The following is a 24,600-nucleotide window of genomic DNA, read 5'->3' as shown; positions in this document are numbered from 1 at the left end:
ATTGGGCCAAAGCATACTGGTTCCAATGTGTTCCAACTAACTGGAATCCACTGCATGTAAGAGAGGGAGGAGGGAGACATATTTGTCCATGTGAAAAGCACCACGAATAACAGAGAGAAGGTAGGAGCAGGGACAGTTACCAGCATGCTCAGACACAGAAGCCCAAATGGCCTCCTCCTACTTCTATTCAAGAGATAGGAGTGGGAGAGAGAAGACTCCACCCGCATGTCACCGGGTTAACATATCAGGAACATGGGATGCTCCTAGACATGTACTCACTGGAGTTTAGAAGAATGAGCGGGGATCTCATTGAAATTACTCAGATACTGAGAGGCCCAAATAGAGTAGATGTGGGGAGGATGTTTCAAATGGGGGGGGGGGGCATAGTCTCAGAATAGAATGATGTCCCTTTAGAACAGAGGGTGGTGAATCTGTGGAATTCACTGCCACAGTTGACTGTGGAGGCCGAGTCATTCAGTTCTTGATTAGTAAAGGTGTCAAAGGTTACAGGGAGAAGGCAAGAGAATGGGGTTGAGAGGGATAGTAAATCAGCCATGATGGCATGGCAAAACAGACTAGATGGGCTGAATGGCCCAATTCTGTTTCTCTTTCTTATGGTCTCAGGTCATGATGAGAGAGCAGCTAAATCCAGGAAAGGGCAAGAAGGGTGTGGTGGAAAGCAGGGTGTCGGAAAGATTCCACACTCTCCGCAGAATCCAGTCGAATACAGAGGGTGGGGTGGTGTAAGGAGACGGACAATGGCCAGCTGTACGGACAGGGGTCAGGGGAAGGGTTTACACACGACCTCAGCCAGAGGTGGCCTATCCCAGTGAGTGGCAGAGGCTGGGTGTCAGGAGGCAGAGGAGCACGTCAGGGTGGCTCTCTGCACAGACAGGAGTCAGGGGAAGGGCTCACACAGGACCTCAGCCAGAGGTGGCCTATCCCAGTGACCAGCGGCTAGATTTCCAGTGGCAACAAACCTCCTACTTAGGGCTAACACGGTAGCGTAGTTGTCAGCGTAACGCTATGACAGCACTAGCGACTGGGTTCGATTCCCACTACTCTCTATAAGCAGTTTGTACAGTCTCCCCGGACCATGTGTGTTTCCTCCCACATTCAAGTCAAGTCAAGCCAACTTTTATTGTCATTTCGACCATAACTGCTGGTACAGTGCATAGTAAAAATGAGACAAATGTTTTTCAGGACCATAGTTTACATGACACAGTACAAAAACTAGACTGAACTACGTAATAAAAAAAACACAGAGAAAGCTATACTAGACTACAGACCTACACAGGACTGCATAAAGTACACAAAAACAGTACCGGCATTACAATAAATAATAAACAGGACAATAGGGCAAGGTGTCAGTCCAGGCTTCGGGTATTGAGGAGACTGATAGCTTGGGGGAAGAAACTGTTATATAGTCTGGTCGTAAGAGCCGGAATGTTTCTGAGCCTTTTCCCAAACGGCAGGAGGGAGAAGAGATTGTATGACGGGTGCATGGGGTCCTTCATAATGCTGTTTCCTTTGCGGATGCAGTGTGTAGTGTAAATGTCCGTGATGGTGGGAAGAGAGACCCCGATGATCTTCTCAGCTGACCTCACTATCCGCTGCAGGGTCTTGCGATCCGAGATGGTACAATTTCCGAACCAGGCAGTGATGCAGCTGCTCAGGATGCTCTCAATACAACCCCTGTAGAATGTGATGAGGATGGGGGGTGGGAGATGGACTTTCCTCAGCCTTCGCAAAAAGTAGAGACACTGTTGGGCTTTCTTTGCTATGGAGCTGGTGTTGAGGGACCAGGTGAAATTCTCTATCAGGTGAACACCAAGAAATTTGGTGCTCTTTATGATCTCTACCGAGGAGCCGTCGATGTTCAGCAGGGAGTGGTCGCTCTGTGCCGTCCTGAAGTCAACAACCATCTCTTTTGTTTTGTTCACATTAAGAGACAGGTTGTTGGCTCTGCACCAGTCCGTTAGCCACTGCACCTCCTCTTTGTAAGCTGACTCGTCGTTCTTGCTGATGAGACCCACCACGGTCGTGTCATCGGTGAACTTGATGATGTGGTTCGAGCTGTGTGTTGCCGCACAGTCGTGGGTCAGCAGAGTGAACAGCAGTGGACTGAGCACACAGCCCTGGGTGGCCCCCGTGCTCAGTGTGATGGTGTTGGAGATGCTGCTCCCGATCCGGACTGACTGAGATCTCCCAGTCAGGAAGTCTAGGATCCAGTTGCAGAGGGAGGTGTTCAGGCCCAATAGGCTCAGCTTTCCAATCAGTTTCTGAGGGATGATTGTGTTGAATGCTGAACTAAAGTCTATGAACAGCATCCGAATGTATGTGTCTTTTTTGTCCAGGTGGGTTAGGGCCAGGTGGAGGGTGGTGGCAATGGCGTCATCTGTTGTGCGGTTGGGACGGTACGCAAACTGCAGGGGGTCTAGTGAGGGGGGGCAGCAGGGTCTTGATATGCATCATGACGAGCCTCTCGAAACACTTCATGATGATGGATATAAGTGCAACGGGACGGTAGTCATTTAGGCAGGACACTGAAGACTTCTTCGGCACGGGGACGATGGTGGCGGCCTTGAAGCATGTTGGAACGGTGGCGCTGCTCAGGGAGATGTTGAAGATGTCAGTGAGAACATCTGCTAGCTGGTCTGCACATCCTCTGAGCACTCTACCAGGGATGTTGTCTGGACCAGCAGCCTTCCGTGGGTTGACCCTGCACAGGGTTCTTCTCACGTCGGCCACGGAGAGACACAGCACCTGGTCATTTGTAGGAGGGGTGGACTTCCTCACCACCTCATCATTTTCCACCTCAAACCAGGCCAGAAGTTATTCAGTGCATCTGGGAGGGAGGCATCACCTGCACAGTCAGGTGATGTTGTCTTGTAATCGGTGATGTCCTGGATGTCCTTCCACATGCGCCGCGTGTCGCCGCTGTCCTGGAAGTAACTGTGGATTAGCTGGGCGTGTGCATGCTTTGCCCCTCTGATGGCTCGGGACAGTTTGGCTCTTGCTGTTGTTAGAGCTGCCTCGTCGCCTGCTCTGAAGGCGGAGTCGCGGGACCTCAGCAACACACGCACCTCTGCGGTCATCCATGGCTTCTGGTTGGCACGTATAGTGATGGTCTTGGACAGAATAACATCAATGCACTTGCTGATGTAGCTGGTCACTGATGCTGTGTACTCCTCTAAGTTCAAAACCCATGTTTTGAAAGGCCTGAGTCTAAGTCCTGACCTTAATCCTATAGAAATGTTGTGGAAGGACCGGAACTAAGCATTCCAATGGTTAGTAAGTTAATTGGTCACCTGGGTGTAATTGAGCTCCGTGATCTCGATGAACTAGAGGGGCCCATTACCGTGTTCTATGTCTAAATAAAAAATAAAATATTTGGCCTTCTTATTTTATTCTTTTAATTTAGAGATACAGTGTGGAATAGGTCCTCTGAGCCGTGTTGCCCAGCAACCCACTGATTTTAATGCTAGCCTAATCATGTGACAATTTGCAATGACCAATTAACCGGCACGTCTTTGGACCATGGGAGGAAACTGGAGCATCCGGAGGAGACCCCCACACACACGGGATGGACGTACAAACTTGTTTCCACAGGATGCCCGAATTGAACTCTGAACTCTGACACCCTGAACTGTAACAGCATTGTGCTAACCACTACGCTACCATGGTGCCCATGGTAACTGGTTAATTGGTCACATTGGGGTAACTGAGCGGCATGGGCTCGTTGGGCCAGATATGCTGTATATCTAAATTTGAAATGTAATACTCGGCCTTTCTCCAGATTCAGATGAGGAGCTGGAATACTGGGCTCTGAGAAACACGCATTGTCACATCTCCAAGCTCAAATTGGACTAAAATCTATGAATGCTGCTTCATTTCTTCCTGAGCATTTAATGTACGGCGCCAAGTGCTGACCTCCCGCGTAAACCGGCCACTTGCTTCAGATACTCACAGTGGTCTGTGAAGAGGCAGGCTGTTGAGACACGTTCCCATTTGGCGATGACCCTTGTCTAGTTGCAGCTAAACTAGCCTGAAAAACACAAGAGGGAGGTTCAAGTTCAAAGTAATTTCATTATCAAATTAGATACAGTGGTGGTAGAGAATTTGTAAACCCTGTAGAATATTCTGTTCCTGCAAAAATATAACCTCAAATGTGATCAGATCTTCACATGTCCTAAAACTAGATAAAGAGAACCCATTTAAATAACACAAAAGCCATTATACTTGTCATTACATATTGATAAAAATGATCCAGTATTACATGTAGTTGTTGGATAAAGTATGTGACCCTCTGGGGTAATGCCTTTTACAAAAGCTATTTGGAGTCTGGTGTTCCAATCAATGAGATGAGATTGGAGGTGTGGGTTGGAGAGGGCCCGGTCCTATAAAAAAGACACTCAAATTCAGGTTACTGTCAGAGCCTGCTCTTCTCAAGAAGGAGCATTTCTAAAGTATTCATCAGTCCACAGTCTCAGTACTGTTGCTATTGTTCGTAGGAGTGAGCATCCTGCAAAGATCACACCAAGAGCACGACGTGAAGGAGGTGAGAAAAACCCCCAAGGGTAACAGCAAAAGACTTGCAGAAATCTCTAGAACTTGCTGAAGTCTCTGCTCATGTGTCGACTATAAGAAAAACACTGAACAAGAATGGTGCTCATGGAAGGACACCACGGAGGAAACCACTGCTGCACGTCTCCAGTTTGCAAAAGACCACCTGGATGTTTTACAATGCTTCTGGGACAATGTTCTGTGGGCAGATGAGAAAAAAGTTGAACTTTTTGCCAGAAATGCACATTCCTGTTTGGAGGAAAAAGGGCACTACACACCAACACCAAAACCTCACCCCAACTGTGAAGCGTGGTGGAAGGGGCATCATGGTTTGGGGCTGCTTTGCTGCCTCAGGGCCTGGACAGCTTGCAATATTTGAGGGAATAACAAATTCAAAATTGTATCAAGACATTTCACGGGAGAATGTCCGTCACTGATGCTTAATAGAAGTAGAGTAATGCAACAAGACGATGATCCTGAAGACAAATCAGCAACAGGAAGAAAACCAGTGTTTTGAAAGGCCTGAGTCAAAGTCCTGACCTTAATCCTATAGAAATGTTGTGTAAGGACCTGAAGCAAGCAGTTCATGCAAGGAAGCCCACCAACACCCCGGAGTTGAAGCAGTTTTGTAAGGAGGGATGGCCGAAAATTCCTCCAAGCTGATGTGCAGGACTGACCAACAGTTACTGGAAATGTCTGGTCGAAATTATTGCTGTACAAGGGGGTCACACCACTTTCACACACTTTTTCCAACAAGTACATATAACAGTGGATAATTTTTCTCAATAAATAAATGAACAAGTATAATGTTTTACGTATTATTTAATTGGGTTCTCTCTATCTAGTTTTAGAACTTACGTGAAGATCTGATCACATTTTAGGTAATACCTAAACAAAAATCTGATAGGAGAGGAGAGTGGACCACAGGAGAAAGGGAAGGAGATGGGGACCCAGGCGTAAGTGATAAGCCGGTGAGACGAAATGAAAGGTCACAGTGGGGAATAGAAGTAGTGGGGGTGGGAGGGGGTTAATTTGTTCACTAGAAGGAGAAATCGATATTCATGCCATCTAGTTGGAGGGTTTCCAGATGGAATATAAGATGTTGCTCCTCCACCCAAAAGGCAGCCTCATCTTGGCACAAGAGGAGGACATTGAACGACATGTTAGAACGGGAATTAAAATGTTTGGCCATTAGGAAGTCCTGCTTGTGGCTATTGGTGCAGAGGTGCTCGATGAAGTGGTCCCCCAATATAACGATGAGTCTCTCCAAAGTAGAGGAGGCCGCATCGGGAGCATTGGACATAATAGACGACCCCAGCAGGTTGCGGGTGAAGTGTTGCTTCACCTGGTAGGTCTGCCTGGGGCCCTGAATGGAGGTGAGGGAGGAGGTGAATGGGCAGGTGTAGTGGGGAAAGTGCCTGGAGGGAGATTAGTAGGGAGGGACAAATGAACAAGGGAATTGCGAAGGGATCAATCCTTGCGGAAAGCAGAGAGAGATGGGAGGTAAAGATATGTTTAGTGGTGGAGTCCCTTTGGAGAAGACAGAAGTTGAAGAGAATAATGTGTTGGATGGGCTGGTAGGTAATTTTCTTGTGGGCATTCACAGTAAATACAAAGAAACACAATAGAGTCAATGAAAAACTACACACAAGATGGGCTGACATCCAATGAGCAAAATATAACAAATTGTGCAAATACAAAAGAAGAAAAGAATAAAGAAATATGCAACCAATATCGATAATATGAGATAAAGAGACTCTTGAAAGTGAGTGCGTAGGTTGTGTGAGCTTTTCGGTGATGCAGCAAATGAAGTTGAGTGAAGTTATCCCCTCTGGTTCAAGAAACTGATGGTGGTGCGGGTCCTGAGGCTCCTGTACCTTCTTCATGATGGCAGCAGCAAGAAGAGAGCATTGATTGGGTTGTGTCAATCGTGAAAGTGTCGATGGACCACCATCAAACAGGGTTCGATCAGGACCAGTGCACAGACAGGTGTGGACTTCGTTGGGTTTAAAGGGTGTGCAGACAAAACAGAATGCAGGCAAGCTGAATCAAACCTTTGTTAGCTGGACTTCCCTTTGTATAACCTTTTTGGAGTGTGAGAGCTCAGTGAGGCAGAAGTCAAGAGGGTGTGCTGACAGGGACAGTGTGCAGAAATAGTGCAGTCATGCAGGATGAACACAACCATGAGAAAATCTGCAGATGCTGGAATTCCAAACAACCCACACAGAATGCTGGAGGAACTCAGGAGGCCAGGCAGCATCTACGGAAAAGAGTATCGGGCCGAGACACAGCCCTAGAAATCCTAACTTTCCCTTCAGTGAACACCTGGGAACTGGGCATAGCAAGACAAGATAAAGTTGCAAAGGATTCCAGGGCAACAATTACAAGTGGACAGTTATGATTTCCGAGTGGGGAGACCGAGATGGTGCTATCATAGCCACTTCTTCCAAGAATGGCACAGGGAGCTTTGTGAGAAGTGATCTGTGAAGTCAGCAGAACTGACTGGGGAGGACAGCTAGAGAGAAACAGATACCCCTCTCCCCCAACTACCCCCTTGACTCAGAACATAGAACAGTACTGTACAGTTCAGACCCTTCGGCCCACAATGTCATGCCACCTTTTAACCTACTCAAAGGTCAATCTAGCCCTTCCTCCCACATAACCCTCCATTTTCCTATCATTCATGTGGCTATCTAAGAGTCTCTTAAATGTTCCCAACATATCTACCTCTAACTCACCCCTGCACGATGCTCCACACCTTCACTGGTGTTTAAAGACGGTAGTGAGGGCAGTTTTGGGCCCCTTATCTAAGAAAGGATATGCTGGTATTAGAAAGGCCCAGAGGTGATTCATAGAAATGATCCTGGGAATGAAAGGTATGAGGGACCATTTGATGGCTCTGGGCCTGTACACACTAGAATAGAGCGGTGAATCTGTGGAATTCACTGCCATAGATGGCTCTGAAGGCTGAATCATTGGGTATATTTAAAGTGGAGGTTCTTGTCTAGTCAGGGTGTCAAAGGCTATGGTGAGAATGCAGGAGAATGGGGTTAAAATGGTGTAATAGATCAGTCATAATGAAATGGTAGAGCAGGCTTAATGGGCTGAATGGCCTAATTCTGCTCCTATGTCTTATGGTAGGCTGGTTAGGCTGAATGGCCTTCTCAAGTTTTAAATACATTTGAGGATAGAATTCTAGGTCAGCATTGCAGTGTTACTTTGAGGGAGATACCTCACTGAGGGAACATCACATCGAGGGAGATACCTCACCAAGGGAGCATCGCATCGAGGGAGATAACTGACTGAGGGAGCATCGGGTCGAGGGGGATACCTCACTGAGGGAGCATCATGCTGAGGGAGATACCTCACCGAGGCAGCATCACATCAAGGGAAATACCTCACCAAGGGAGAATCGTGTCGAGGGAGATACCTCACTGAGGGAGCATCACATCAAGGGAGAGACCTCACCGAAGGAGAATCGGGTTGAGGGAGATACCTCACCAAGGGAGTATCATGCTGAGGAAGATACCTACTGAGGGAGATACCTGACCGAGGGAGCATCATGCTGAGGGAGATACCTCATCGAGGGAACATCGCATCGAGGGAGATACCTGACTGAGGGAGTGTTATGTGGAGGAAGATATCTGGGTGATGGAGTGTTCATCAAAGGAGGTGCTTCGGTGATGGACTGTTTGTGGAGGAAGGAGTCTCGCTGAAGGAGTGTATGGGGAGGGAGGAATCTTACTGAGTGTTTGCGAAGGGAGGTGCCTCGCTGATGTTGTGTTCTTGGAGGGAGGAACCTCGCCAATGATGTGTCTATGGAGGGAGGAGCCTCACCAATGGAGTGTTTGTGGATGGAGGAGCCCGGTTAAGAGAGATTTGCATGGAGGGAAGCGCCCAGTAAAGGGAGTGTTTGTGGAGGGAGGTGCCCAGTAGATGGAGTGTTTGTGGAGGGAGGTACCCAGTAGACTGAGTGTTTGAGGAGGGAGGTGCCCAGTAGGTTTAGTGTTTGAGGAGGGAAGCGCCCAGTAAAGGGAGTGTTTGAGGGGGGAGGTGCCCAGTAGACTGAGTGTTTGTGGAGGGAGCTGTCCAGTAGATGAAGTGTTTGAGGAGGGAGCTGTCCAGTAGATGGAGTGTTTGAGGAGGGAGGTGCCCAGTAGATGAAGTGTTTGAGGAGGGAGGTGCCCAGTAGATGGAGTGTTTGAGGAGGGAGGTGCCCAGTAGATGGAGTGTTTGAGGAGGGAGGTGCCCAGTAGACTAAGTGTTTGAGGAGGGAGGTGCCCAGTAGACTGAGTGTTTGAGGAGGGAGGTGCCCAGTAGACTGAGTGTTTGAGGAGGGAGGTGCAGTCCCTCCATTGGCTCCATTTCCTGAAATCAGCAGACCCCATGGTGTCAGTTGTAGAAGTGTAATCAGTGAGGGGCTCCGGGACCTGTAACCCTGGGGTGCAGGAAAACAGCGAGGACAGGCTAGAAGGGCTGAATAGCCCACCCTGCATCTTGATCATCAATCAGCTAGAACATGTGAGCTGTTCCAACACAGAACAGAGCTGTCAGAAACAGTTTGTGGTCACACAGAGGGGCTGTGCTCTGAATTATAACACAACTCACTCACTGGAGGAATGCATCTTCTACAATGGCCTTTGCACCACATTAACAAATAGGAGCAAATTAGGCCATTCAGCCCATCAAGTCTGCTCCATCATTCCATCAAGGCTGATATACTATCCCTGTCAACCCCATTTTCCTGCCTTCTCCCCATAACCTTTTACACCCTTACCAATCAAGAACCTATCAACCTCTGCTTTAAATACACTCAGTGGCCACTTTATTAGGTACAAATGTACCCCTGCTCTTTAATGCAAACATCTAATCAGCCAATCATGTGGCAGCAACTCAATGCATAAAAGCATGCAGACATGGTCAAGAGGTTCAGTTGTTGTTCAGCCCAAACATCAGAATGGGGAAGAAATGTGATCTAAGTGACTTTGACTGTGGAATGATTGTTGGTGCCAGATGGAATGGTTTGAGTATCTCAGAAACTACAGATCGCCTGGGATTTTCATGCACAGCAGCCTCAAGAGTTTACAGAAATGGGGCAAAAAAAAAAAAATCTGGTAAGTGGCAGTTCTGAGGGCAAAAACCCTTTGTTAATGAGAGAGATCAGAGGAGAATGGCCAGACTGGTTCAAGCTGACAGTAACTCAAATAAATGCATGTTACAACAGTGATCTGCAGAAAAGCATTGCTGAACACTCAATACATCGAATCTTGAAGCAGATGGGCTAAGGCAGCAGGGGAACATGAACAGGAGGTACCTAATAAAGTGGCCACTGAGTGTATACCCAATGGCTTGGCCTCTACATCTGCCTGTGGCAAAGGGTTAAATTTTGTTCGATAAAGATGTACGAGTTACTCAGTGACAATTGGCTGCATGATGAGTGCTGCGTAAATGCCAGCTGATGGAGCAGATGCAGGCGGCAGAGTTCACTTTGATCAGCCTCCTCCAAGCTCTCTCTCTCTGCCATCAGATGCCAGATTTCCTCAGAAACTTGCTCAATAGAAGCATGTTTAAAAACTCATTAATTTTATGCTGCTCCCCCTTCCCTCTTCTTCAATTCCCCACTCTGTCTCCTCTTACTACTTCTCCTCACCTGCCTATCACCTCCTCCTTCCCTTTCTCCCGTGGTCCACTCCTTATCAGATTCCTTCTTCTCCAGCCCTTGACCTTCCCTGCCCACCTGGCTTCATCTATCATCTTCCAGCTAGCCTCTTTCCCCTCCCCCCACTTTTTTATTCTGGCATCTTCCCCCTTCCTCTTAGGGTGGAGGAGCAACATCTCATTCTATGTATGAACCCTTCTCACCGACTTCTGGTAAATTTTTACCCCTCCCCCTTCCCTCTTCTTCAATTCCCCACTCTCTTCCCTCTTACTACTTCTCCTCACCTGCTTATCAGCTCGCCCTGGTATCCCCCGCCCCCTCCTTCTCCCAGGGTCCTCTCCTCTCCTATCAGATTTCTTCATGTCCAGCCCTTTACCCTTTCCACCTATCACCTCCCAGCTTCTTACTTCACCCCTCCTTCCATACACTTGGTTTCACCTGTCACTTTCTAACTTGTCCTCCTTCCCATCCCTGCACCTTCTTGTTCTGGCATCTCCCCCCTTCCTTTCCAGTCCCAATGAAGGGTCTCAGCCCAAAACAGCAACTGTTTATTAATTTCCATAGATGTTGCCTGACCTTGCTGTGCTCCTCCAGCATTTTGTGTTCATGTGTGTGGCTCTGTTTCGTCAAGGCGTAACTGAAGGCATAGAGGCATCACTTTTGAAAGCAGCGAGCCACAGAGCGGGGCAAGGCCAGGCTGGGGGGTCTGCTGCCAGCCTTCAGTGAAGTCAGGCGGTAGATGTCGAGCCTCCCGTGTTTGTCAGCAGCAGGTGGAGTGAGGAGCCGCAGATGTCGCCTTCCCCAGAGCGGCAACCATCTGCCACAGCCAGGCAAGCCAGCAAGAACGCACAGCCAGGCAAGTCAGCAAGGACGCACAGTCAGGCAAGTCAGCAAGGACGCACAGTCAGGCAAGCCAGCAAGGACGCACAGCCAGGCAAGTCAGCAAGGACGCACAGCCAGGCAAGGACGCACAGCCAGGCAAGCCAGCAAGGACGCACAGCCAGGCAAGTCAGCAAGGACGCACAGCCAGGCAAGTCAGCAAGGACGCACAGTCAGGCAAGGACGCACAGTCAGGCAAGTCAGCAAGGACGCAGAGCCAGGCAAGGACGCAGAGCCAGGCAAGGACGCACAGCCAGGCAAGGACACACAGTCAGGCAAGTCAGCAAGGACGCACAGTCAGGCAAGGACGCACAGTCAGGCAAGCCAGCAAGGACGCACAGCCAGGCAAGTCAGCAAGGACGCACAGCCAGGCAAGGACGCACAGCCAGGAAAGCCAGCAAGGACGCACAGCCAGGCAAGTCAGCAAGGACGCACAGCCAGGCAAGTCAGCAAGGACGCACAGTCAGGCAAGGACGCACAGTCAGGCAAGTCAGCAAGGACGCAGAGCCAGGCAAGGACGCACAGCCAGGCAAGGACACACAGTCAGGCAAGTCAGCAAGGACGCACAGTCAGGCAAGTCAGCAAGGACGCACAGTCAGGCAAGCCAGCAAGAACGCACAGCCAGGCAAGTCAGCAAGGACGCACAGCCAGGCAAGGACGCACAGCCAGGCAAGGACACACAGTCAGGCAAGTCAGCAAGGACGCACAGCCAGGCAAGGACGCACAGCCAGGCAAGGACACACAGTCAGGCAAGTCAGCAAGGACGCACATCCAGGCAAGTCAGCAAGGACGCACAGTCAGCAAGGACGCACAGTCAGGCAAGCCAGCAAGGACGCACAGCCAGGCAAGGACGCAGAGCCAGGCAAGGACGCACAGCCAGCAAGAACGCACAGCCAGGCAAGCCAGCAAGAACGCACAGTCAGGCAAGCCAGCAAGGACGCACAGCCAGGCAAGTCAGCAAGAACGCACAGTCAGGCAAGCCAGCAAGAACGCACAGCCAGGCAAGGACGCACAGTCAGGCAAGTCAGCAAGAACGCACAGTCAGGCAAGCCAGCAAGAACGCACAGCCAGGCAAGAACGCACAGCCAGGCAAGCCAGCAAGAACGCACAGTCAGGCAAGCCAGCAAGGACGCACAGCCAGGCAAGTCAGCAAGAACGCACAGTCAGGCAAGTCAGCAAGGACACACAGCCAGGCAAGTCAGCAAGAACGCACAGTCAGGCAAGCCAGCAAGAACGCACAGCCAGGCAAGGACGCACAGTCAGGCAAGTCAGCAAGGACGCACAGCCAGGCAAGTCAGCAAGGACGCACAGTCAGCAAGGACGCACAGTCAGGCAAGCCAGCAAGGACGCACAGCCAGGCAAGGACGCAGAGCCAGGCAAGGACGCACAGCCAGCAAGAACGCACAGCCAGGCAAGCCAGCAAGAACGCACAGTCAGGCAAGCCAGCAAGGACGCACAGCCAGGCAAGTCAGCAAGAACGCACAGTCAGGCAAGCCAGCAAGAACGCACAGTCAGGCAAGTCAGCAAGGACGCACAGCCAGGCAAGTCAGCAAGGACGCACAGCCAGGCAAGTCAGCAAGGACGCACAGCCAGGCAAGTCAGCAAGGACGCACAGTCAGGCAAGTCAGCAAGGACGCACAGCCAGGCAAGTCAGCAAGGACGCACAGCCAGGCAAGTCAGCAAGGACGCACAGCCAGGCAAGTCAGCAAGGACGCACAGTCAGGCAAGTCAGCAAGGACACACAGCCAGGCAAGCCAGCAAGGACGCACAGCCAGGCAAGGACGCACAGCCAGGCAAGTCAGCAAGGACGCACAGCCAGGCAAGGACGCACAGTCAGGCAAGTCAGCAAGGACGCACAGCCAGGCAAGTCAGCAAGGACGCACAGCCAGGCAAGTCAGCAAGGACGCACAGCCAGGCAAGTCAGCAAGGACGCACAGTCAGGCAAGTCAGCAAGGACGCACAGCCAGGCAAGTCAGCAAGGACGCACAGCCAGGCAAGTCAGCAAGGACGCACAGTCAGGCAAGTCAGCAAGGACGCACAGTCAGGCAAGTCAGCAAGGACGCACAGTCAGGCAAGTCAGCAAGGACGCACAGCCAGGCAAGTCAGCAAGGACGCACAGTCAGGCAAGTCAGCAAGGACGCACAGCCAGGCAAGTCGGCAAGGACGCACAGCCAGGCAAGTCGGCAAGGACGCACAGCCAGGCAAGTCAGCAAGGACGCACAGCCAGGCAAGTCAGCAAGGACGCAGACAAAAGACTCCCAGTAACAGATCTTACAGAGAGAAATCCCGCGGTTATACCGTTTGACTTCTTTTGCACATTGTTTGTTTGTCACTCTGTCTGTTTATTTGTAGCTTTCATAAAATTATATAGCATTCTAAAGTTCAAAAGTAAATGTATTATCAAAGTCGCCAAACACAATCCTGAGATTCATTTTCTTGTGGGTGTATGCAGTAAAGACAAAGAAACACAATAGACCACACAGAGACAACCAATCAATGTGCAAAAAGTAATCAACTGTGCAAATACAAAAAAAACCTAATAATGACAGTAAATAAATCAGCAATAAATATTGGGAACATGAGATAAAGAGTCCTTGAAAATGACTACCTGCCTATTGCATTTATTCAAATATCAGGCTCCAGAACCAGAGTGGATAACTTTACTCACTTCAACACCCCTTCAGAGACACTTTCAATGTCTCTACAACTCATGTTCTCACTATTATCTATTCACTTATTTCATAGATTTTACAAAAAGTAGAGTCCTGCAAAAAGTGGTTGATTTGGCCCAGTCCATCACAGGTAAAGCCCTCCCCACCAGTGAGCACAAAAGAAGCTGCAGAAGGTTGTAAATCTAGTGTGCTCCATGATGCACCATCAATAACTCACGCCGAGACTTAGGTAGTGAGATATCGGCTTTTATTGACTGAAGAACAGCACTACATCCTGGGGAAAATGAGAGAGAGCAGCAGGCCACAGTCGCCTTTATACAGGGGTCTGTGGGAGGAGCCACAGGGGTAGTCAGCAGGGTCTTGGGAGGAGCCACAGGAGCAGTCAGACAGGTATATCTAGTTCACCACACTCCATCTAGTACCCAGGACATCTTTAGGGAGCGGCTTCTCAGAAAGGCAGCGAACATTATTAAGGACCTCCAGTACCCAGGGCATGCCCTTTTCTCACTGTTACCATCAGGTAGGAGGTACAGAAGCCTGAAGACAGACACTCAGCGATTCAGGAACAGCTTCTTCCCCTCTGCCATCCGATTCCTAAAAGGACATTGAATCTTTGGACACTACCTCACTTTTTGAAAAAAATACAGTATTTCTGTCTTCGTATTTAAAAAAAAATCTATTCAATATATGTAATTGATTTACTTGTTTATTTATTATAATTAAGTATTTTATTATTATTTCCTCTCTGCTAGATCATGTATAGTCAGCCCTACTTATCCGCGGATTCTGCATGCGCAGATTCAACCAACCGCAGATTGGGAAAACCCGGAAGTTCTCTCTCTAGCACTCGTTGCTTGAGCATGTACAGACTACTTTTTCTTGTCATTATTCCCTAAACAATACAGTATAACAACTATTTAACATAACATTTACATTGTATTAGGTATTATAAGTAATGTAGAAAGACTTAAAAGTACAGGCAGTCCCCGGGTTATGAATGAGTTCCATTCCTGAGTCTGTCTTTAAGTCGGATTTGAAGCCGGAACAGGTTCATCCGGTATTATTTAGAATCAGTTAGTCAAACATTTTTCTTAGTATATAGTACATATTTTACCTTTCTATGCATATAAAACACTTAAGAAACATACGTATTTCAATAATTAAACCACTGCGTTGCTTAGTAATAATTATAGCTTCCATTGGGGCAGGGCCTTTCACATGCTCCATTAAAATTGTTCCGATCGTTGACCAACTGTAGCCTAATGCTTTTCCAATGACCGATGGCATTTCACCTCTTTCCGATCGCTTTCCAATCACGTCACATGCCGGTGATAATAAACCTGATTCTGATTCTGATCTATACAAAGTATTGTTGCAGGAAAGCAGCATCTATCATCAAGGACCCTGACTATCCAGAACATGCTCTCTTCTCACTGCCATCATCAGGAAGAAGGTACAGGAGCCTCAGGACTCACACCACAGGTTCAGGAGCAGTTACTGCCCCTCAATTATTAGGCTCTTGAAGCAGAGGGGGTAACCCCATCACAGAACTGCTCCACCACATACTGAGCCCATCAGAAAATATGGTATGGACTCACTTTGAAGGACTCATCATCTCACATTCTCAATATCTATTGCTTGCTTGCTTGCTTATCTATTTATTTATTTATTATCTACTTTTGCATTTGCACGGTTTGTCATCCTTTGAACATTGGTTGTTTGTCCTCTTGGGTGCAGTTTTTCATGGATTCTATTGTGTTTCTTGGATTTACTCTGAATGTCCACAGGAAAATGAATCTCAGGGTCGTATATGGTAACATATATGTATTTTGTTGATAAAATTTGCTTTCAGATTCAGCCTTAACATCACTGACAGATGTCATGAAATTTGTTTTGTGACAGCAGCACAGTGCAATACACAAGTTCAAGTTCAAGTCACTTTTTATTGTCATTTCCACCATAACCGCTGGCACAGTACACAGTAAAAACGAGACAACGTTTTTCAGGACCATGGTGCTACAAGAAACAATCCAAAATAAAATAAGAAATATTGAAAAAATATATAAGTAGTGCAAAAAGGGAGCAAAAGTGGTGAGGAAGTGTTCATGGGATCAATGTTCATTCAGAAATTTGATTACAGTTGAGAAGAAACTGTTCCTCAAATGTTGAGTGTGTCTTCAGGCTCTCTCATTAACAAGGTATCTTTGCCCACAGAAAAGCCATTCACTGGATTTTTTTTTGGTTTCCGTAATATTCTCTGCAAACTCTAGAGACTGTTTTGTACGAAAATCACAGAAGACCTCGACCATGTCTCGGTATCTTTATGCATTGAGTTGCTGCCATGTGATTGGCTGATTGGATATTTGCATTAACGAGCAGGTATACAATTATCATCACTATGTCAACACTCACGGGATGCTTGCATGTTTTACCCAGTAGATGGCTCTGTAGAGTAAATTCACAAATTTTGCCTCTGAACTCCCAACAGCTGACTTTGGACAACAGCACATTTACTGTAAAAACCTCTGAATAATTTTTGCATAAAGTATCTGATTGGCATTGACTCAAACCTCATCTCCCACTTAGAGTCATAGAGCACTACAGCACAGAAACAGGCCATTTGGCCCAGTCTGTCCATGCCAAGCTGTTAAGACTATAAGGCCATAAATTATTGGAACAGAGCAAGACCATTTGGCCCCTCGAGTCTGCTCTGCCATTTCATCATGCCTGATCCATTTCCATCTCAGCCCCAATTTCCAGCCTTTTTCCTGTAACCCTTCATGCCCTGACTAATCAAGAATCTATCAACCTCTGCCCTAAATATACCCAATGACTTGGTTTCCACAGGTGCCCGTGGCAACAAATTCCACAGAAACATCCCTCTCTGGCCAACGAAATTTCTCCTCATTTCTATTCTAAACGGACATCCTTCTATTCTGAGGCTGTGCCCTCTGGTCCTACACTCTCCCACCATACGAAATATCCTCTCACATCCACTCCATTGTGACTGCTCAACATTCAATCATTTTCAATGTGATCCCTCCCTCATTCTTCTCAACTCCAGCGAGTACAGGCCCAGAGCCATCAAGCGCTCCTCTTATGATAAGCCTTTCAATCTTGGAATAATTTTTGTGACCTTCCAATGATCCCTCTCCAATGTCTCCTGGATAAGGAGCCCAAAATTGCTCACAATACTCCAAGTGAGGCCTCACCAGTGCTTTATAAAGACTCAACATTACATCCTTGTTTTTATATTCTAGGCCCCTCGAAATGAATGCTAACATCGCATTTGCTTTCCTCACCACCAACTCAACCTGCAAATTAGCCTTTAGGGAAAAAATGCACAAGGATGCCAAAGTGACTATGCACCTGAGATTATTGAATTTTCTCTCCATTTAGAAACCAGACTACCCTTTTATTTCTTCTACCAAAGTGCATGAGTGTATATTTCCTGACACTGTGTTCCAACTGCCACTTCTTTGCCCATTCTCCTAATCTGCCTAAGTCATTCTATAGTCCCTCTGTAGACTATAGAGGGACTGCCCGTCCCATCCACCTACCCATCCACCTATCTTCATATAGTCTGCAATCTTGGCAACAACGCCATCAATTCTATCATCCAAGTCAATGACATATAACATAAAAAGAATTAATCCCAACACAGACCCCTTCATACACTAGTCACTGGCAAACAACCAGAAAAGGCTCCCTTTATTCTCACTCTTGGCCTCCTGCCAATCAGCCAATACTCTATCTATGCTAGTATCTTTCCTGTAATACCATAGGCTCATAACTTGTTAAGCAGCCTCATGTGTGGCACCTTGTCAAAGACCTTCTGAAAATCCAAGTACACAACATCCACTGAATCTCTTTTGTCTATCCTGCTTTTTATTTCTTCAGAGTTCCAACAGATTTCCCAGACAAGGTTTTCCCTTAAGGAAACCATGCAGTCTTCAACTTGAAACCACATCTTAACAATTGTCTCCAACATCTTCCCAACCACTGAGATCAGACTAACTGGTCTATAATTTCCTTTCTTCTGCCTCTCTCCCTTCTTGAAGAGTGGAGTGACATCATTATTTTGCTTAAATTTGCTGACGATACAACCGTTGTTAGTAGAATCTCAGGTGGTGACAAGAGGGTGTACATGAATGAGATATGCCAACTAGTGGAGTGGTGTCGCAGCAACAACCTGGCACTTAACGTCAGTAAGACAAAAGAGCCGATATTGAGAAATATACCTGACATAATCACTATATATACCTGAAATATAACCACTATGTACTAGCTATTTACTACACTATGTAATCACTCCAATGTACTGAATATTACTATGTATTATTTTACTAGACACATTTTGCTGTGTATTGTTTTACTAGATACCTTGTATTCTCTTAGCTACATACTGTGGCAGTTAAAGAACACCTGTTTAGCTAGCAGCACTAATTAGCTGAAATGTACTCCATGTATTATACTCAGCCTTTGGTTATTAAGAGATAACGGTGGCGGACAGGATGGTACGAGCAGAAGATGTAATGTGAGGGAGGTTAAGGAGGCTGACTGAGAAACAATCTTGGCCAGGAATGAGGCCCAAGATGTGAACTGGAAAGAAATACTGGTGGCGCATCGAGAGCTAGGCAAGAGCGATTGATTAGTTAATGTATAGATGATATGCAACTAAAAATTGATTGGGTATGCTGATAAAACCGAAATGTAACTGAGATAAGAAATTACTATAAAGAATGCTGTACACCGGAGCTCGGTGGGATTTCGGTGACAAGTTCATTGATTGCTTCAGCCTTTGTTTGCAAATAAAGGTTTAAACTTCTCAAAGAATTGTCTGTGTCTCCTGGTCATTTCAAGTAACCACGACAAAATTGGTGTCACGAACAGGATCGGAAAGAGACCCGCGTAAAGGATTTGGCGGGTTGAGGCCGCTTCCCGGTCCCTCGGGAGCACTCACAGAGCTAACAGAATTACGGGTGCACCCAGAAAAAAGATAAGCGCTTTTTGCGACAATTTGGACTAAAATTCTGTTGGTTTTGGGGGTCTCGGGGACTCAGAGGTGTGTAGCAACTGCCGAAGGGTCTCTCCGATCCAAAGAATCTGGGAGAATTGAGGGTTTGACGAGAGGCTCAGAAGATTGATCGAGAACACTGCAGTGGGGGGTAAGTACGAATAAGGTAATAAGAAGTTGAGTAAAGAAAATTCCACGTGGTGTTGGTAAGTCCCTGTGGATACCGCTTCGCACGAAGCGAAGGGCTGAACGGGCAGGGAAAGTGAAGAGAAAGTTCTGTGAGTACTGCCCTAGGTTGAGGGCTGCTCGAGCAGAACAGAAGGTAAGAAGAATTTGATAAATTGCTTGAACAGGTAGAATAAACTGTAGGGCTAGGCGTAAAGATAGGATTGGGGAAGTATTTGAACTGTGAGACTTATTAAGAAATAATACCTAAGAGAAGAAGAAAATAACATGGCAGAAGAAAAAGGAACAGCAGTAGACATACTGTGCAAGAAATTCCCGGTAAGTAGAGGTGAGATTACTGCAATTTCAGAGAAATGGGAAAAAAGAACCAAAAACCTGCACACGAAATGGCCAAAAGAAGGGACATTCGATGTAAGCTTGCATGAAGAGATGGAAGCACTAATTAAAAATCATAAACCAAATGATAAGTCCAAGAAAAAGGAAAGAAGGAAATATGAGAGGGTGAGAGAGGTGCTGAGGAACGAGATAGAGGGAGAAAAGATGAGGTTGGAACAGGATAGAAGGGAGATGGAAAGAGAAGTGGAAAGGCTACAGCAGCTGAGAGAGAAGAGGGATTATGAGTATCGGTTTACTGTAGAGACAGACAGACTAGAAGAGAACAGGAATCATCTAGACGGCAAGAACGGAGTAAGTTGAGAGGAAGTTGGAGGAAGGTAGGAGACGAGAGTTTGGAGGAAGCACGAGAGAGAACAGAGAGACAGATATTGGAGATGGAAGAGGGGACTAGAGGAGAGAAGGAGCAAGGGAGAAGGTATACCCCAAGGAGCTATGAGTAGCAGCCAGTAGAAATAGGGTCAGCAATAGATGAAGAATCAGGTGAGGAAGGAAGCTTGATTACATGGAACGGGGAGAAGGAAATGCTGCCATTGCTGGTAAAAGGATCAGGACAAGTACAGTATATCCCTTGGGGATCCCAGGACCTGGAAGGGCTGAAAAATACTCTGCCTAGTCTGCACGAGGGGGCGGGAAAGTGGATTAGAGCCTTAGAGGAGGAAACAACGGGATGATTGTTGGCTATGGGAGATTTGAAGGCACTGCTGATAAGGTTGATGGGAACTTCCAAGCTAAAAGAACTGATGGAAATGGCTGACTTACAGAATGTGGACAGCCCACAGACTGACGGGACCAATTTTGATCCAGTGAGGCCCTCAGGAAGCTTTATCCACCCAGAGTGGACCCCAAAGCCTTAAAGGGGGAACCACTGGAAGACACTGAAAACCCAGCAGCCTATGTAGAAAACCAGTTGAAAAGGTGGAGACTGGAGACTGAGCAAGAGGTGGAAAGTAGCTTGTTTCTGAACTCACTGTTCCGACAAAGCATTCTGGATGCAATGCCTCTGCAAGTCAAATCTGAATTGGAGGAAGTAGTTGGGCTGTCGTCACTGACCCCACAAGCATTCAGCGATCACGTAGTCCATGCGGTGGAGAAATATCGGAGAGACAAACGAAAGCTGGCTGAGCAGCAGGAAGAGGTGCAGCGAAAGTTATTGCAAATGCAGCTCAAAGAACTGAAAAAGAAGGAAAAAGAAAAAAGCAAAAAGATGCTGCCAGCCACCACCAGTGTGAGTACAGCCATTAAAGTGAATGAAGCACCACTAGATGCAGGAACCGGTCATTCTGTCAGTCAAGGGCTAGAAAACTCCATGCCAATAATGAATGTCTTCGGAGGAGCATTTCCACAGATGCTCTATCAGGGACAGAGTAGATTTAAGCAACAGCCCAGACAGGACTGGAAGTCCCAAGGAGGGGGGCAGAGGAGTTATGGGCAGACTGGTTAGAAAGCAGACTAGAGGGATGGGGTGCGTGGCTGACCAAAATGGCAATAGCTGCAGGTGTTGTATTGATAAGTTGTGCACTTATTCTGTGCTGTTTTCTTCCATGTCTCAAGACTTTGATAGTGCGTGTGACAGCAAAACGATTCCCGATGCTCCTGGAAATTGTTGAATCTGACCCCAGACGAGGAGAAAAACTAATGATGTACTGCTACAGTCTGCGCGACGCATCAAATGGACTCGGAGGGTGCTAATGATGTGGACACTAGTCTGTAAAGGTGTCTGAGTCTTTTTCCCTGTCTCAGCTACGGAGGGACAGGTTTTTGGCTCAGCAGCCTAGGGTAACAGAGAGAGATCATTTTGAGCGCCGAGTACGGAAATTGTAGTTGACCCAAATTTGGGATTAAAATACTGGACTTTATTTTGGCTTTGATGCACGGCCTCTGAGTGTTCTCTTTCTGTGCGAGACCCTGTGGGTCTCAAAAGGGGGATTATATTGAGAAATATACCTGACATAATCACTATATATACCTGAAATATAACCACTATGTACTAGCTATTTACTACACTATGTAACCACTATGTAATCACTCCAATGTACTGAATATTACTATGTATTATTTTACTAGACACATTTTGCTATGTATTGTTTTACTAGATACCTTGTATTCTCTTAGCTACATACTGTGGCAGTTAAAGAACACCTGTTTAGCTAGCAGCACTAATTAGCTGAAATATACTCCATGTATTATACTCAGCCTTTGGTTATTAAGAGATAACGGTGGCGGACAGGATGGTACGAGCAGAAGATGTAATGTGAGGGAGGTTAAGGAGGCTGACTGAGAACCAACCTTGGCCAGGAATGAGGCCCAAGATGTGAACTGGAAAGAAATACTGGTGGCGCACCGAGAGCTAGGCAAGAGCGATTGATTAGTTAATGTATAGATGATATGCAACTAAAAATTGATTGGGTATGCTGATAAAACCGAAATGTAACTGAGATAAGAAATTACTATAAAGAATGCTGTACACCGGAGCTCGGTGGGCTTTCGGTGACAAGTTCATTGATTGCCTCAGCCTTTGTTTGCAAATAAAGGTTTAAACTTCTCGAAGAATTGTCTGCGTCTCCTGGTCATTTCAAGTAACCACGACACCGATTGTGGACTTCAGGAAGGGTAAGATGAAGAAACATATACCAGTCCTCATAGAGGGATCAGAACTGGAGACAGTGAGCAGTTTCAAATTCCTGGCTGTCAGGATCTAAGAGGATCTAACCTAGTCCCAACATATCAACATAGTTATAAAGAAGGCAAGACAGTGGCTATACTTTATTAGATGCTTGAAGAGATTTGGCATGTCAACAAATACGCTCAAAAACTTCTATAGTTGTACCGTGGAGAGCATTCTGACAGGCTACATCACTGTCTGGTATGGAGGGGACACTGCACACAACTGAAAGAAGCTACAGAAGGTTGTAAATCTGGTCAGCTCCATCTTGGGCATTAGCCTACAAAGTACCCAGGACATCTTTAGGGAGCGGTGTCTCAAAAAGGCAGCATCCATTATTAAGGACCTCCTGCACCCAGGACATGCCCTTTACTCACTGTTATCATCAGGTAAGAGATACAGAAACCTGAGCAATTCAGGAACAACTTCTTCCCCTCTGCCATCCGATTCCTAAATAGACATTGAATCTTTGGACACTACCTCACTTTTTTTTTAAATCTACAGTATTTCTGTTTTTGCACATTTAAAAAAAATCTATTCAATATATGTAATTGATTTTCTTGGTTCTTTATTATTACTATTTTTTTTCGCTGCTAGATTATGTACTACATTGAACTGCTGCTGCTAAGTTAACAAATTTCGCGTCACATGCCGGTGATAATAAACCTGATTCTGATCCCATCGATCTGCACCTGGACCATAGCACTCAATATCCCTCACATCCAAATTTCTCTTAAATGTTGAAATCTATCACGCATCCACCACTTCCTCTGGTAGTCTGTTACACGCTCTGTCTTCTGAGTGAGGAAATTCCTCATGTTCCCCTTAAACATTTCACCTTTCACCCTTAATCTTTGACTTCTACTTCATAAATCACCAAAGGGTGTAAACAAGAAAGTTACTGCTCTAGGCTGCTTGAGTCGCACATCGCTATAATTCAAAGCACCTGTCTCTGCGTTGAATCACTCTGAACACATTCGCCAACCTCGCAGGATTTCACAACCATGCTCCACATGTCCACAATGGTGTTAGCAGTGTCTGGATAGATTCATCAGTACAGTGTATTAAACCTTCATTAAATTGTTAAGTCTTAAAATGGCAGTGGGATTTCCACTCTAGGTCACCCCTCTCTCCAGTTAACCCAGTGTCCCAGATTCCGACTTTTAGATAAGCCACAGCTGTGCTCTCATTACTGGAGACAAAACATGTTTGATATAAGTAGGACACAGACATTTAGCCTCTCAGGCAGGAGAAACTGCTGTGGTGATCAAAGTTAATTTATTATCAAAGTGCGGACGCTGACGTAAACTACTTTGAGATTTATTTTCTTTACGGGAAAACAAAGAAATACAAATGAATTTAAGAAAACTTGTGTATTTAATATTTCAGTAATACTTACGTAATTCTGTATATATATTGTAGATTAAGCATTCTTGTTTGTTTAAATAATACATTATGGGTTATTTGTAAAAATATATGAATTGCATATGTCATCATGCTACCACGTATTATGTGCATGCCTTGCTTAAAGTAAAGAACGAAAGAAGAGTCACATTTAGGACTCCTGTATCCTTCTTTGAATTAGTTTAATGTTTTGAAGTTACAAAACATAACATTGGCGAACAGGTATTTTTAAAATGAACCTGAGATGGCTACCGACCTGTTGAAAAGCAGTGAGTTTTTCAAACTAAAAAAAAACACAGCAAGGAACAGTGAGTGAAGTAACTGCCCAGCATATACAGAGATAGTCGAGCTAAAAAAAACCCAGCGCAGCTCATGTTTTTTTCAGAACAAAAGTCACGATAGAGTTTTTTTTAAAAAAAGAAAGTCAGAAAACAGAAGAACTCACAGGTGTATAAAGGGTGAGTACCGTGTGATGATAATTACAAAAGAACCCTGAAATGGTTTGTTACATCAGAAAAACTGACGTCCTTGATTCACAAATGATAACTGGAAAATGAATACTGAGCTAATTCAACGGTATTTTGAAGCAAATGAAAGAGCCAATAATAAACAAGTACCGATTTTGCTGAGTGCATTAGGTTTAAAGGCATTCAGTTTACTTCAATGTTTGACTATTCCAACCAAACCAGTAGAAATGAGCTTTTGTTGGTATTGTCAAAGTAATGCAGGAACACTTAGAACCAAAGCCATTGTTGATTGCAGAATGCTTTAGGTTTCAGGAGGGTACATTTAAGCGAACATGGCAGAATTGAAGAGATTGCTTGAGCACTGTCAGTTCAATGATTGGCTTAATGATGCATTGAGAGATTGTTTCGTTTGTGGAAACTTACAAGACAGCATTCAAAAACGGCTCCTCAACTTCCATTTCAAAGAGAAGTGAAATTGCTGCTTCAATGGAAACTGCAAAGGCGCAGTTGAGCTGCAGTCAGAAATGAAAGTGAGCACGAGCAGAACTGCAACATCTAAACAGATAAAGGAGATTGAAGCATCGACACGAGTGCGAGGGTGAGCGCTGACCGCTTGGCTGTTGACCAGTTGCTCTGTACTGAAGAGAGGAGAACCTGCCGCTGACGAGAGTGTTCTTCAGGATTTTGGACTT

The 24,600-nt window shown here is 46.2% G+C and overlaps 1 protein-coding gene across 17 annotated transcripts in view; it reads right to left on the bottom strand.

Annotated features, from left to right (window-relative positions):
* The window catches only part of LOC140718497 (polyhomeotic-like protein 2), a 257,941-nt gene that overhangs the window by 84,545 nt on the left and 148,796 nt on the right, over nt 1-24,600 (bottom strand). For all 17 annotated transcript variants that reach the window (XR_012096706.1, XR_012096703.1, XR_012096702.1 and 14 more), the window contains one exon: nt 3,971-4,048. Coding sequence is in view for 11 of the 17 variants with exons in the window: in XM_073032384.1 (XP_072888485.1) it covers nt 3,971-4,048 (78 nt within the window). In the remaining 6 variants the exon portion in view is untranslated. The remainder of the gene's footprint in view (nt 1-3,970; nt 4,049-24,600) is intronic.

This window comes from Hemitrygon akajei, chromosome 29, assembly GCF_048418815.1.
Source record: "Hemitrygon akajei chromosome 29, sHemAka1.3, whole genome shotgun sequence".
Classification (NCBI taxonomy): Eukaryota; Metazoa; Chordata; class Chondrichthyes; order Myliobatiformes; family Dasyatidae; genus Hemitrygon; species Hemitrygon akajei.
Note: the sequence above shows the minus strand (reverse complement) of the source record. Positions and strands in the feature narration are given on the sequence as shown.